At 31.7% G+C, this 14,660-nt stretch overlaps 1 protein-coding gene across 5 annotated transcripts; it reads right to left on the bottom strand.

Annotated features, from left to right (window-relative positions):
• Positions 1-217: 217 nt before the first annotated feature.
• LOC105254318 (stress response protein nst1) lies at positions 218-14,347 on the bottom strand. 5 transcript variants are annotated; one of them, XM_011262922.3, is made up of 9 exons: positions 14,198-14,347; positions 13,271-13,753; positions 11,245-11,291; positions 5,393-5,482; positions 3,422-3,777; positions 3,033-3,173; positions 2,572-2,712; positions 1,797-1,943; positions 219-630 (listed from the first exon to the last, which is right to left on the bottom strand). In XM_011262922.3, the coding sequence occupies exons 3-9, from the start codon at positions 11,279-11,281 to the stop codon at positions 517-519; spliced, it is 1,026 nt and encodes a 341-aa protein (XP_011261224.1). In that variant the 5' UTR covers positions 11,282-11,291; positions 13,271-13,753; positions 14,198-14,347; the 3' UTR covers positions 219-516. The 5 variants fall into 5 exon arrangements, with proteins under 5 accessions (XP_025268664.1, XP_011261214.1, XP_011261224.1 ...); XM_025412879.1 differs by lacking the exon at positions 14,198-14,347 and having other exon boundaries at positions 218-630; positions 13,271-13,335; XM_011262932.3 differs by lacking the exon at positions 5,393-5,482 and having other exon boundaries at positions 223-630; positions 14,198-14,339.
• Positions 14,348-14,660: the final 313 nt, after the last annotated feature.

Below are 14,660 nucleotides of genomic sequence, written 5' to 3'. Positions count from 1 at the left end.
CAGTGACATTTTACGTCTAATTTGATATTTCAGATGAGATGTTCAACTCCTATCTTTGTTAATGTGTGTATTACAAAAACTGATATTTTATATCCTTCCTATTTTAATCAATTGATAAATATATAATTAAGGAAAAAGAAAAAAGGATAATATGCTATATATAAATTATTGTTTCTTGTAAAAAAATGTAAATGAGGAACTACAAAATAATTTTGTAGTCCCTCATTTACTTTTTTTCTACAATGAATAATAATTTAATAACTTTTGTTTGTTTGTAACGTTTTTTTGATGATATATACGAATAAAAATTGATAAAGGCAGTATTATCCGCGCGATAATTGAGAAACTGCAGGGAGAAATGATATGTCCCCCTGCTTCTCCAGTTCAAAATACTGACATACATGTCCGATGCGCGCGATCGACCTCCCGTTTTACTTCGAGTCAGAAAATAATGGCACAAAGCGAAACGGAGTCTTGCGGGGGCGTTCGAGCGGCCTTGAAGAGAATATTGGATACTTAGCCGGAGCTGGCAGTCTCGTTCTCCACCGGTAGAATTTGCTCCGCTGGGTTTGCAGGATTATTATCCCGGATTGCCGCCTTATTCTGTCTCACAATCTCGGCACGCCTTTCCTGCGGGAACAGAGAGAAAAAAAAACGAGAAATTACAGTGATATTCTTTGATGCGATTTTGTCGAAGACAAAGGTTGAAAGTACGCCATGCTCTCTATCTGCAAGCTGATATGGCGAATGGCTAAATTTAGACAGGGTGCGTTAGAGATTTCAATTTCTTGGTTTTTCTTGATTTTTTAGACGTATACATCTTTAGATTATAAGATCTTTACATCATCAATTTGAATCAATTTATAAATACTTATTTCATTACAAGTGATAAAAAGTCTAATTGTCAATAAATAAAAACTCGGCTCTACATCATCTCCGGCACATCCTGTATGTAAAATAATCACATATGAGCTACAAATAAGGACACAGCCATGCTGGAAAAAGATAACTATGAAACAAAGGCTACAAAATAATTTAACAAAAGCATGGCAATGGCATTCCTTATACAAACTCAACTATCGACGTCTTCATGGTCCTAAAAAAAAATAACAAGCTATTTGCGATGGAAAGGAAGTGGACCAAAGGAAATAATTGATATATAATTTAAGACGTGCAAACATTACAATTTGTCGTATCGCGATTTTAGAATTTTATCATATGAATTTAAATATTAAAATATATGTATCATACGGTATATTTTATATATAATATAAATCCGATATATTATACAATATATTGTCGTATTACACATTTTAACTTGTTCATTGATATTTGTTGAAAAAATATCATATCAAGATAAATATAATAAATAATCTGATATAATGTCTATAAAATAAATATGTCCGTCTTTTTACATTCTCGAGATATAAACCGATATACAATTTTAATTTAAATTCTTTGAAGAGAGTAAAAAACATTATTTTTCTGCAAATTTCTGCTGATATTCCCTCCTATGATATACATGATTAAAAAATTATTATAATGAAAATTTTAACTTTCTTTTATATGTAATTCTTTTTTAATACTATTATCTTATCTATAATATGTGACTGTTGTTTGAGATTATTAAATAAGTTGAGTATTATATTAAATAAGAACAAAATTGATACACGAAGTAGATGATCTTATCTTATTAATCAAGAGCATTTCTTTGGATGGAAATCGATTTATCGACAACAAATTGTTACGTCTGCGAAGGATTCCGATTGCAATTAAGAATGCGGGGACAGAATTACATGGTGGCGGCGAATCGCTTGCACGCGGCGCTGGATCTCTCGCTGCCGATTCAGCTCCGCGGTTGTCACTCTCTTGTCAAACTCGAACTTTTTCACCAGGAGCTCTTGCGCTGCCATCTGACGCACTTGAGCTATCTTCACCGTGTTCTAAACCACCATTGCACAAATGCCCATTCAATGCTTTTTTCGTAGAAAAACCTTGGCAACCCAAGGTTGTCCAGTTTGTTTCATATTTCTTTTTCTTTCTTTCCATCTTTCTCTCTTTCTTTCTCTCAAAAGCTCATGAATGTAATGCTTTAAGTTATGCACGAGTCTCTGTCTTTTTGGAATTATTTTTTTCTGGAAATTTTTGTTGCAGTAAAGTTTAACAACTTGAAGCATTCTTTACATAGAGATATTCTCTTTTGGTTTTATAATAAATTATTTGGATTATTTTATTTTTAATATTGATACTAAAATCTATGAATAAAGTTTATTGATACTAAAATTTCTGAAGTTTAAAATTTTAGGATCTTTTACATAAAATTGATAAAAATATGAAATTTTTAATGCTTAAAGTTTTAAATTTTTAAAGTCTCTCTCCAAATTTTTCATGATTTTCATACGAACCAACAAAATGAAAGCCTACGTATGCAAAGCTTTGCAATAAAAACTGTATATTAAATATAATTTTATCCAAAACTGACAAAGTTTCGCAATAACTTAATAATCAGAAATCAATGTACTTCAAAACTACCACATCAACTATAAGAACCATATTTGATCAGAAACTTACATGATTACGCAGTTTTTCCTTTTGCTCGCGCTCGATGGTCTCGCGACGTTCACGTGCCTGCTCCAACTTGCCCTGAATTTGGGACTCCAATTGCTGTACGCGCTCCGACATTCCTTGACGTACGCGAGCTACTTGCTCCTCCTGCAAACAAACCGCGAATCGATAACTTATGTCTATTCTTGACGACTCTATTATCTGTCTATACTGTTTGCTTGTTAAATATGCAAAACAAAGTAGCGCAACTTGACAGAAAAGAAAAAAATGAGAACATCTTGAACATCTTATTTATCTTTCTTTTACACAATCTTAAAAATTTAAACATAATAAATCATATATGTTTAATCATATAAGTTATTTAATCATATAAGTTTAAACATAATAAATCATATATGTAATGTTTAATTCAATCAAGATTCTTTGATAAATTGTAAAAATTGATAAAAATATGAGAAGATACTAACATGTTCCTTGAGACGATCCAACATTTTCTTAATGTTCTCATCACGCTGAGCCGCAGCAGTCTTCAGCTTCTCTTCGACGGCACATCGCACTTCCTCGGTTTGTTGCTCAAGACTCAAGCGAGTCTTTTCAACGCTCTCCAACTACAAAGTAAAATTATATATTACAACAGTTGTTTAGCACGACAAGACATTAACTTTACTAAACAATAGACATGCATGTCGAATAATTATTAACTTTAATTTATAGACGTGTGATCAGAATTTAATAAACCATATTATAATTAAGTTAGTCAATATATATTTCTCCAACGACAAGACATAGTAAATTAATTAGACATCTATTGCAACTATTCATTGTTAACTATATATCTCCAATCTCTTTTACTCACATGCTCCTTTAGCTTATTCTTTAAATCGGCGATGTGAGCCTCTCGCTTCTCTTCCGTGTTGTTCATCTTAGCATCCAAGGACTCGCGAGTCGCGGCGATAAAAGCTGCGCTAAGTTCATCCTTCTTGCGAGACGCTTCCTCGATCTTGCTAAGTTTGGCAGCGAGGGCAGCGAGTTTGTGCGCCTCGATGGACAATCTACGCTCTTCAGCGGCTTTCAGCTTGTCCTCGATCGCGATCTGCTGCGTTGGGCTCGTCTGCGGCGGTGATGGTGCTCTCTTAGGCCCCGTTGGTTCCGCCAGAATCACTTCGTAGCACAGTCCGCCCTTGGTTTTCTCCTGGCATCGGATCTCGGTCGCTGCAAATTTCCAGCACAACATGAATGAGTGTTTGGTTCATCGGTATAACAATAATAAACTTATATTAAATTGCTATAATAAATGCACTGAAAAATAATGGCTATAATAGTGTATTTTTATACATAGTATACTTTGAATAATTAATGTCTTATTTTCAAGTAATAATCGATACTTTTGCACCGAAATATTAAGATTATTTCCAGACTTATATTCTTATGTTTTAAGACTGCTGCTTTTCCATTTTTAGAATTGCAGATATCGTTATTTCGTACTCTTTTCGTGCCCTTAGCGCCATCGTATTATCTTCCTGAAGTCATTTTAATCTCGATAGTAATTCTAATCCCTATCGAATGTCTCCCGATGTCTCATCCTGAAATAACAATCCCTGCGGGCATAATTCGCAATTCCGGCGCCGGCTAGTTACGGAAGTATGACTCACAGCTCAAGAGTAACAAGGAGGGATCGATCAGAGAACGATCGGACGTAGGCGCCGCGACGTCTACCGTCGCCACACGCACCTCTTCTCTTCCTCCCTCCTCTTCGTCTACCCGTCGTTGCCAACCGTACCGTAATTATCGTATATCAAACTGTATCGTGTAATTTCATTTACTATGGTAATTTTTGAAAATTCTAGTAATTATTTAATTTTAGAGAGTGGATTGCAATTTACAATAATATTTCCTACTTTGTTCCTTTTCTCTCTTCGTGGTGTCTCGGATATCAATTAAATTCAAATTATTAACTGTCGATTTCTCAAACGTTTAAATAAATTCTCCACATATGTTGAGAGATAAATTGGAGGTAATTAATAAAAATTTCGCGTTTATTTCTCTTTTTCTGACTCTTCTTTACCTGATGAAATGAGACATAACGCAATGGAATATTACTATAAAAAATCGTCAATACTTTGCTGTATATTCCACGTAATACAATACTAGCTTGAAAGTGTTCCCCACTTGTAATGTATAATTCAGTAGCGACACATTGGCACGACCATTCTTGCCGAGGGCATTGCACCGATCTTTAATAGTAAAGCTCCCTTTTATTGTGTTAGTTCTTAGATGTAAGGATTTTCATACTGAATTTTACAATTTTTTTCTACTTTCTAAGATTACATATAAAATAATAATTACATAAATAGAATTATTTAAGTGCAAAATTTGCAAGAAAAAAGAAGGCTAATAATAAGTTTCTAATATTTATAGATTTTATCATTACCTTTTATAAATATTTAATATAATATTACATAATAAAAAGTAACAATATAAAATAATCTTTAAGCATAGTTGGTATAGTTGAACCATATAATTGCATAAATTACAGAGAGAAAGTGAGAGAGAAAGAGAGAATTAAGCTAATATAAATAAAATTTTTTAAAAGGTCAAAATAGCTTAGAGACCTTTTCTCTTATGAATCTGCAACAGATATTTTTAGTATTGGTTTAATCAATAGATTGCCCTATCGTGTAGTACTCCTTATTGTGATTAGAATTTTAAAGAAGTCGATTCGACTCGATCGAACAAATGTAAGTAGATACGTCTCAATACGTCTATTGACGTCATTCAAAGCTCACCAAAGGTCTCCTAATGTTCGCTAATTTATCCGAGTACTCACTGATGAATTTCACCTTCTTCGGCTGCTTGGTCCGCGGTTTGCCCTTGCCGCTGGGTTTCTTAAACGGCGCGTTATTCCTCCTTTGTCCCGCTTCGAAAATTTAAATCCAATCAAAATATTCGAAATGTTTTTGAAGGAAATTAAAGAAATAAGGAAAGAAGAAGAGAAGTGTCTTAACTCATTGAACTACCATCTATTGTTTATGCAATTATCATAATATTGTGTATAATCGAAAAAGGAAGCAATTTTAAAAAGAGATAGCCAATTTGAATAATTAAAATTTATATACAATAAAAAATATTGATTGCACTGGCAATTATAATAATTATAAAAATAAAAGGTGTTTAATCAAAAATCCATTACAAAAAATATATTTTATTTAAGGCTCAAATGTATGATTATTCTAGAAACAAAGTCATAAAAAATTAAAATTGAACTAGCTGTTGTCTAGCTGGGAGATCGATTGGTGTCTCAATGAGTTAATTATCGGGAAATCGATGCAACTATTTTGCGTAGCCATGTTGGACCGCACCCTGATCGTTTAGGTAAGCCGAACACGTGTGTACCGGCGTCGAAAAATCCATATTAAACATTATTAAAAAACGAAAAATCAGTTAATTATTATCCTGGCAACTGCATATACATTACTATATTGAAAATAATTAAATTTAACTGTATCGTTCAAAAATAAAATTAAACTGTTATTTAATTATCAATGCATGCATATGTGTATACATATATACATATAATATATACATACATGCATATATACAAATATATAAGTGTGTATATATGTATATACATACACACATATTCATGTACATATATACATATTCATGTTCATATATACATGTAAAATAAATATATATATATATAAAATGTTTTATTTAATTAATATTAATATTTTATATTTACATCACAATTTTCAATTCTTCTGAATTGGAATCAATATTTTTCGCAGTAAAGAAAGAGAAAAAAATGATTTTACTTAGAGATGCTTAAAAATCGGATATAATGCGATTTTTGTCAATTTGTCAACAGAATTTTGCGACACCCCGTAGAGAAATGGTGGACCGTGAGTATCGATTCGCGGACGGTCCGAGAAATTGATCGAATTGCAGGTGCCCTAGGATAATATCACGATACTACCGTGGTATCGACCACCTTGCACCGCGATGAAGAGTCTCCTTGGGTTCAAAGGGCATGGAAAAAACCTAATATCAGCCTTGAGAAGTATAAGTATAAAATTTTTGTTTCTATATAAATTACATGTTAGTTTATAATGATTACAGATATTTAAAAAATTTCAAAATAATTGTATAAATAATAAAAAATTAATAAGTATAATAAATAATAAAAAAGAATAAATCTGCAGTTAAAAAACATATGATCAAATTCGGAATATTCAGAAAAAAATAAGTATTATAAATTTGACTTAAAAATAAGTATATTTTTAGGCTCTACAAGATATATAATGAAGATTATAAACCTCCATTTTGGATTTACATGTGCCAGCAAGTTAACAAATCCGAAATCAGGATAGGTTCTTATTGTTAGAATATTTTCTACCAATAGAAGAATCGCATCTATTTCCCAATACCTGACACTCCTCGATACTTTAGTAAATTTTTCCTTTAGGAGAACAATAGGCTGAGACAGGATAGTGGAATATTCTTTTTCAAGAGGTTTTCGAAGGAGGATGGCATTTTCGATATATTATCTTCCTAATAATCTCCCTTTTCGGTAAAATGTTAATTTTTCTAATACCATGAATTATGATAAATGTAAAAAAAATATTAAACATTTTTTTAAAGTTATATTAAAAAAGATTTCGTTTTAAAAAGTCAATCGTTGGAAAAATCCATCATCATTTAACTGCTTATCACAAATGTAATTTGCATAAAGCTTTATAATTGATTTATAAAATCTCCAACTTTAAAATTTATCAATAAAGAAACTTTAATAAAAGCGCCGTTGGAGAAGTAGTGAACTAATTTAGTACCTTGTTCTATAAATAGTCTAAAAGCACCTGAGCAAGTTTGGCTCAATAAATACTAAATTACTTCCTGATAGCTCCATAAAGAGTTTAGCAAGCTTTACCCAAAAAATGGATAAACAGATAATTGCGATCAAAAGTTGATGAATTATTTTACGACGATATACTGAGAGTAATCAATTTCGTCCGGAAGAAAAAGTAAATTATCTAGTAGTTACTGCATAAAAAATCGTCATGCCATAAAACTCCTCTTTACAAAATTGCCTAGTAAAAAATCAGATAGTCATCATAAAACTATTTTAAGATTTTCTGTAAAAATTTAATGAAAAAATGGCAAATATTTCTAACGATATTTTATAAAGATAGCTATTTTTATAAAGCTTTATTCTGTGATAAAATTCTATGATAAATTAGTATCATAAGAGTTAAAATATTCTGTTTCAAATTTTTGACAGTTTTAATATTTTAATTCTTTAAATGTAAAAAAGGATTGAAAGAATTTTTATATATAATATTTAAATTTTTTAAATATTTCTCGTTTTTCAGGATTGAATAAATAATTATGAGGATTGAAAAATAATTATTCACGATTTTATAAAGAATTAAACGAAGAAAACGTTCTTCCAGGATTCTAGATCGAATGTTAATAAGAGTTAGGCATTTATGGTAGCCAGTTACCAATCTTTATCATCTTTCTGCGAACCGGAAGGAGAGGATAGGTATCGATAGATAAGGGAAGTGGACCTCACGACAGAGATTCACTCACCTACAATACCCAGCGGGGCCTTGCAGCTGTGACAGAAGCACTGGAGCACCGAATCGCGCACGAGACCAATCAGCATGTTGCGTTCGTTTCGTTTCGTTCAAGGGGGGTTGTCTTACAAGTTTCGCAAGCGAATCTCGGGGGATGATGCGAATGACAGATCGAGCACACTAAGGCCAAGACACTGAGAAAGGTTGGAAGGACGAAGGAGAAGAAGACGAGACCAAGACAGAAAAGAATGAGTGAGGCACACCGGAAGTGTCGCTCAAGTCGTAACTGGGGCGGTGGCTGGAGGGCGACTGGCTCGCACACTGCGCCGCGACGCCCGGCGTCGCTCAATATCCCGACCACCCTTCTCTTCCTCCTCTTCTCCTTCCGATCCTCCCTCTCTCCGCCCGCGTCATGCAACCAACAGCCTACCCGGCGACAAACCACCCTTCCAACTAGCAACTCCAACCTGCGATCGTCACTACTGCTAGAACAGCCCTCAGAGGGATGTTATGAACTGTATGGGGTGTCCTGAGAAAAGACTATGTAAAACATGAAAGTATGGGCTGCTAAAGGACGAAGAAAGACGAAGAAGAACGAAGGGATAATCAAAGTTGAAAATTGAGTGGAATTTTAACGTAATTGGATCTTGCTAGCTTGGAATATCGAATTTCTTCAACTTTATTACGCTGATATTCTTCTATATTTGGATTTTTAAGATTCAGAGAGAAAAGTTTCAAGTCTGAAAACAAAATATATATATATTAGAAATTTTACATTCTTAAAATTTTAAGTTTTCAAGATTTTACTATAAAAATTGTTTCATGATTTTTCCAAACATTTTATTTCCTCAGAGTTAGGAAATCTGAATAAAAAAATCTTTTGTTTTTTCGGACACTCGGTATAATCGGTTGGTACGCACATGTATGGAACCTTATGTGCAGGCATAAAATACCATCTGTCCATCTCCCTTTCCTCCATCAGAGATGTACCATCCTCCAGAATTATACAACCTACCGGTATTTGCCGTCATTCTATAAAGACCGGTTTCAATTTTCGAAATTCGAGAAAATAATGAAAGTTCGCCTGGAAAAAATTTGTATAAAAGTCTACAAAGCACCGTAATAGAAATTTTAATTAATTTTAATTGTTTTAATTTTCAGACTTTTTCAACTCTCTTTCTCTCTAAATCTTCAAATAGTGAAAATATTAAATCTGTACATTTAAAAATTTCCGAATATTTAGATCTTACATTCATGCATTTTCAGATTTTAAAAAGTTTTAAAAACTTCAGATTTTTAAATTTTTATCCTTAAAAATTGGAACTTGACTGTAAAAAAAATTCCAATAATCAAGATTATTTTTACCAAGAGAATTTGTAGAGAACATTTGATTTGACACGGATTTTGTAATAGTAAATGAAAAATAATGAGGCAGGTAATGATTGCTTTGTGTAAAGTTTTACAATGAATGGACGATCGAAGACGGACTGTTTGTTAGAACTCGCGCGTTATGACGCAGCCAGAAAGATACCAGCGAGTCAGTTCCTTGTAGAAATCAATGAAAAATAAAACTTTCATGACACATGATAACTTTCGAGGAATCGCGTGAACTTATTAAAAAAACGAAAAAGAAGATATTTTGTTCCGGATGACCATTGATGAGAAATCTCTATCTATCGCGAGTTCTGTAATGAAAATTCGATCATTACAGTTTATTTGATTTCAAATGACGACGATAACGAGAAAAAGTGAACGAAAAGATCAGAAAAATCGAGTCGCATTATCTTTTTTTACTGGTTTCTTTTCAGTGAAAACTTTCCAATATATGCATAAAATTTTCTTTTTTGCATTTTCTTGTTTAGATTTTGGTATAAAAAAATCTTATTGTTAGTAGCAAATCTAAGATTCTCTCAATAATTATTTGTGTTTAATTTAATAAAAAGCCTTTCTTTATGTCACACTTTTGGTGCTAGAAAAATCGAAACATAAATTAAAAGTTGATTCCTTTTCTCTCGTTATAGAGAATATAAATTTAATATAAACAATATTCAAACACACAAAACTTAAGAATATAAATGTGTTTCTAAAGTTTATATAAAATCACTACTTGCTTCACATATTTACTATACATTTTACAAGCCGTATCTACAAACATTCTCCAAATTCTCTTATTGTTGTTATAAATATATATATAACCTATTAAAATTCTCAATTCAATAACTATTTTGATGAACTATTTTGTTTAATTTGTAAAACAAGCTCCCTTTAATTAACTTTTGGTGCTAGGAAAATCGGAGCTCAAATCAAAGGTTGATTTTCTTTTAGACTGCCGTTCCGTTCATCACAATTCGCGATATCAAGTTGAGAGTCACGGAGGCGAGGGGTCGCACCACGTCGCAGTCAGGTCGGTCAGGCTGCGGCATCGCCGTCCCGTACAAGTCTGCCTGCAGCAATCTCCTCCGCAGCTCTCGCCAGGCCAAGGACAAATCCAGACGAGTCCGGGGGCTCTGACCTCCTGTCGTATATGCCGCCTGCCGGTCTCGCCAATCTCGGGCGTTTAAGGGTGTGTTTTCACCGCACGGCGCCGAATTGTCCATGCTCCTCCTCTCTAATTGCGGAACCTTTGTCCCGATATCGCAGGATGGACACGCAAAACTCGCGCTCATACAGTATATTGAGCAAGGATCTCATTTCATAAAAAAGCACGAGATAATAATACCAGAAAACACGCTTAGAAACAATATATTCTATGTATTATATAACCAATATAAATGTGTCATGTCCTGTTATATATATATATATATATATATATATATATATATATATATATAATATATATAATATATATATATTTAAATTTAATATTAATTATCATTAAATTTTTTGTAATGATAATAATGTATAAATTGTATAGTTTATGTATATTTATGTAGAATAAATTGCTACAAAAATTGTTTTTTTTTTTACTTTTTTTACTACTTTATTACTTTTTACTATTCCTTTTTTCTCTCTTTCTCTTTCTCACGGAATATATAAAATTTTGAATTATCAATAAATTTTTTAAAAGTATTATTTTCGTATTTTTAAAAATATTTCTACTTACATTCGTCGAGAACAGACGACTCTGCTACGGTAGCCATAACGATGTTTCTGCAACAAAAACATTCCGTACGTATAAGCAAACTGGATATACTGGATATTCGAGGAAAAATACAAATAGAATAAGCCCAAGAGTTTTAAATATGTTATCATAATATTTATTGTTTTCTAATTCGATTCTTGACATTGTCATAACATTTAATTCTTTCAGTTATGTGTCACATTTTCTCAGCTCAAAATATAGTAAATATCGATTCAGAATTCAAAGAAGAAAAATAAGAGAGAAAAAAAAGACAAATTTGTTATTAATTATCGATATTTACATGTTTTCTGTCAATGAGTACAAGAGAGGCAGACTTGCAATAAAAAACAATTGAATAAATATGTTTTCTTTAGGCTTATTCATATTGTTTGGAAATCTGATCTATTTGTATACATATAATAGCATGTTGTCTACATTTCATATTGATAACAAATATTGATATTTTTATCACACGCAACAATATACAATATACAATATACAATATATTGTACCAAATATTTTTATATTTATATATATATTGCCAGATTGAGAACAATAATTATTAAAAAATGTATTATTTAATATTATATTGCGTAACAAATAATGAAAATCATGGCAAAGGTATATTCTTGAAGTTATACATTATAAATTATAATTATACATTTATATAATTATGAATTATAATTTATACATATATAATTATACATTAAATAGCATAAAAAATAGCAGAGATAAAAAATAATAAACACATAAGAATGATATTATATATAATTATATATAATTCTCAAAATTATATATAATATAAAAATCTATAAAAAAAAAGATGAATTCTTGCATTACTTATATGGAGAATACTGAGTAGAATATGGAGTATACTGCATTATTTGTATAGAGACTCTACAGATAGTACAATAAAAAAATAGTACAATAAAAAAATTGTACAATAAAAAAAGTTTTATTTTAAAATTTACCATAAAATTAATTAAATAAATAAGAAAAGTATGCCATTATACCTAACTGATTATTACCCTCTTGCATTTTATCTAGTTTTGTAATTTTGTAAATGTTTTTGCAAATTTATAAAAATAAAATAATTTATAAATTTTATTCAAGTGAAAATAATGTATAGATAAAACATGGCCGAATAGAATATATATTAACAATAAAATAATTATTGTTAATGTATATATAATCAAGATGGTTTTTACAATGACATCTATTGTTTATTTGCTTAAGGATGCTTCTCAACTAAGAGATATTTTTCTAAGATTAAACAAAATATTAACAAATTTCTTGTTCTAAAAAAGAAGAAATAATTTTACGAATATGAATTATAATTTACAATTATTTAATCATTTATTTATAGCATATTTTTTGCTAAAATATGCTATAAATATTAAATTTTTTTAACAATTTGTATTATTTTAGCTAATCATTTCTTTGATAATTATTCTTCGAACATTCTAAACAATCGTAATAATAAACACTGTCATTTTTAATTAAGAAAAAGCATTTTCGAACACCTTGTGCATGTCTTTGTTCATAATGAATTCACTAACATTATACAGTGTAAAATAATACAAGGACACAAAGTAACATATAGTTCTACTATAAAGGAGTAATTGCGGCAAATCAATAACTTAACTTCATACTAGCGCACTATCTGACCGAATTAATAATCCAATTAGATAAAGGCTTAACACCTTTATTTACAAACTTTGTTTCGCCATGATCCATCACTATCACAACAAAAGCCATTAAAACGCAACATTTTCCGCAATTCGGAAACAGCGATATCTCTCACCCCAATTCTCGAATATACGCAAAACAATTGATAAACAACGATAATCATACAGGTCGATTAAATAAATAAATAAATAAATAAAAATTAAAAAAAAAAATGAACGGCTCGGCAACGCATCGTTCATAAGTTCATGCATCTCTTTGTTGCGTCGCGTAGCAAACGAGAAAGGGGGGAGGAGGAAGGAGTAAAGGAGTAATGCTTTACCTGGTTTTTGGGACGAGTCTCGTTCTCGATACTCGATCACTCCGACGACGAAACAGATCCGTCAAGTGTCACAAGTCGGAATTCGAGATGCAAAACTCCTGAGCACCCAGGACGATACACTGGCTGATACACGACACGACGAGGACGAACGAGTTCCTGGACAACCGGCTGCTTTGTACGACGCTTTTATCGCGCGTCTTTATGCGGCGTTCGAGTCGCCGAGTGACGCCGAAGATGGCCGATCGCTCGCGACGTTGTTCAAGCCGCCGCTGATGCGGCTGCCCGATTGGTCCGCCATCGACGTCACGTAGCGCCTATTGGTCCGTTTGAACCGTCGAGCGTTACTTACATCCGATCGTGTGACTTCCAATTATTTTACGACCGTTTCATATACATGTATAAATATGTCGTTTTTTTGATACGTTCGATTTGATTTTTTTTTAGTTTCTTTTCTCAAACGCTTATTTTATTCAGGAAGCATTACTGAAACAAATATATTCTTGACAGTTGTATTATTATTTAAAGGTTGTAATATTAAATGTGAATATATTAAATATATTGAATTATAAAACATAGACATGCACACATAATTAAAGAATTGTAATTGAAACAAAATAATATAATAATATAATATAATAATAAAATTGTAAGATAAATTTCTCTCTTGAAATTTATATTCAATGTTTAAATTTGTTGTTACTCTTAAAATCTACAATTTATAAATTTATACTTTTATACTTGTAATCATCAGCCTTTCTTCATATCTTTCCATAATATATCAATGAGAAAGAATGCTGCCTATTTTTTTCTCTGGATATGATATCTCAGTTATTTCGTATCTGAATTAAAATCACTTAAATTGCCATCTAATCGCGAAGAAAAAGCGCGTTCTGTAATTTTATTTCAATGATTATTTGAAATGATTACCTCTGGTAATTTTCAACCTCTTGATAGCTTATTTCTTTGAGATTTCCATTGTGATTATTCTTCGATCTTCCTTGAAGAATATTAGCTAGGATAATTTAATTTGTGCGTGCACATGTTGATGGATCGCGAATGACACTTATATTGTATTCGGACGCGAAACCGTTAGAACAGGCTCTGAAAAAAAGAGATTCATTCCCGATGAATCATGTGACTGCAACGTTCGGATGAGTGTGTGGGACGTGGTGACCGTTGCTGTCGCATACGCGAAATAAAAATAGATCCCAAATATGGTCGCGACGTTCACGACTGGTTTGTCGATGCCTCGACATTGTCATTTCTTGTTCGAGCGATAAATGCCACAGATTTTTTCTTTCTCTCTCTCGCAGTTTCTAAGTTTCATAAATTTTAAGTGCTCTTTCTTTACAGAAAATAGAATTGTACATTTATTACAAACATAATGGTG

The sequence above is a fragment of the Camponotus floridanus genome, unplaced genomic scaffold (assembly GCF_003227725.1).
Source record: "Camponotus floridanus strain SB8 unplaced genomic scaffold, Cflo_v7.5 scaffold58, whole genome shotgun sequence".
Classification (NCBI taxonomy): Eukaryota; Metazoa; Arthropoda; class Insecta; order Hymenoptera; family Formicidae; genus Camponotus; species Camponotus floridanus.
Note: the sequence above shows the minus strand (reverse complement) of the source record. Positions and strands in the feature narration are given on the sequence as shown.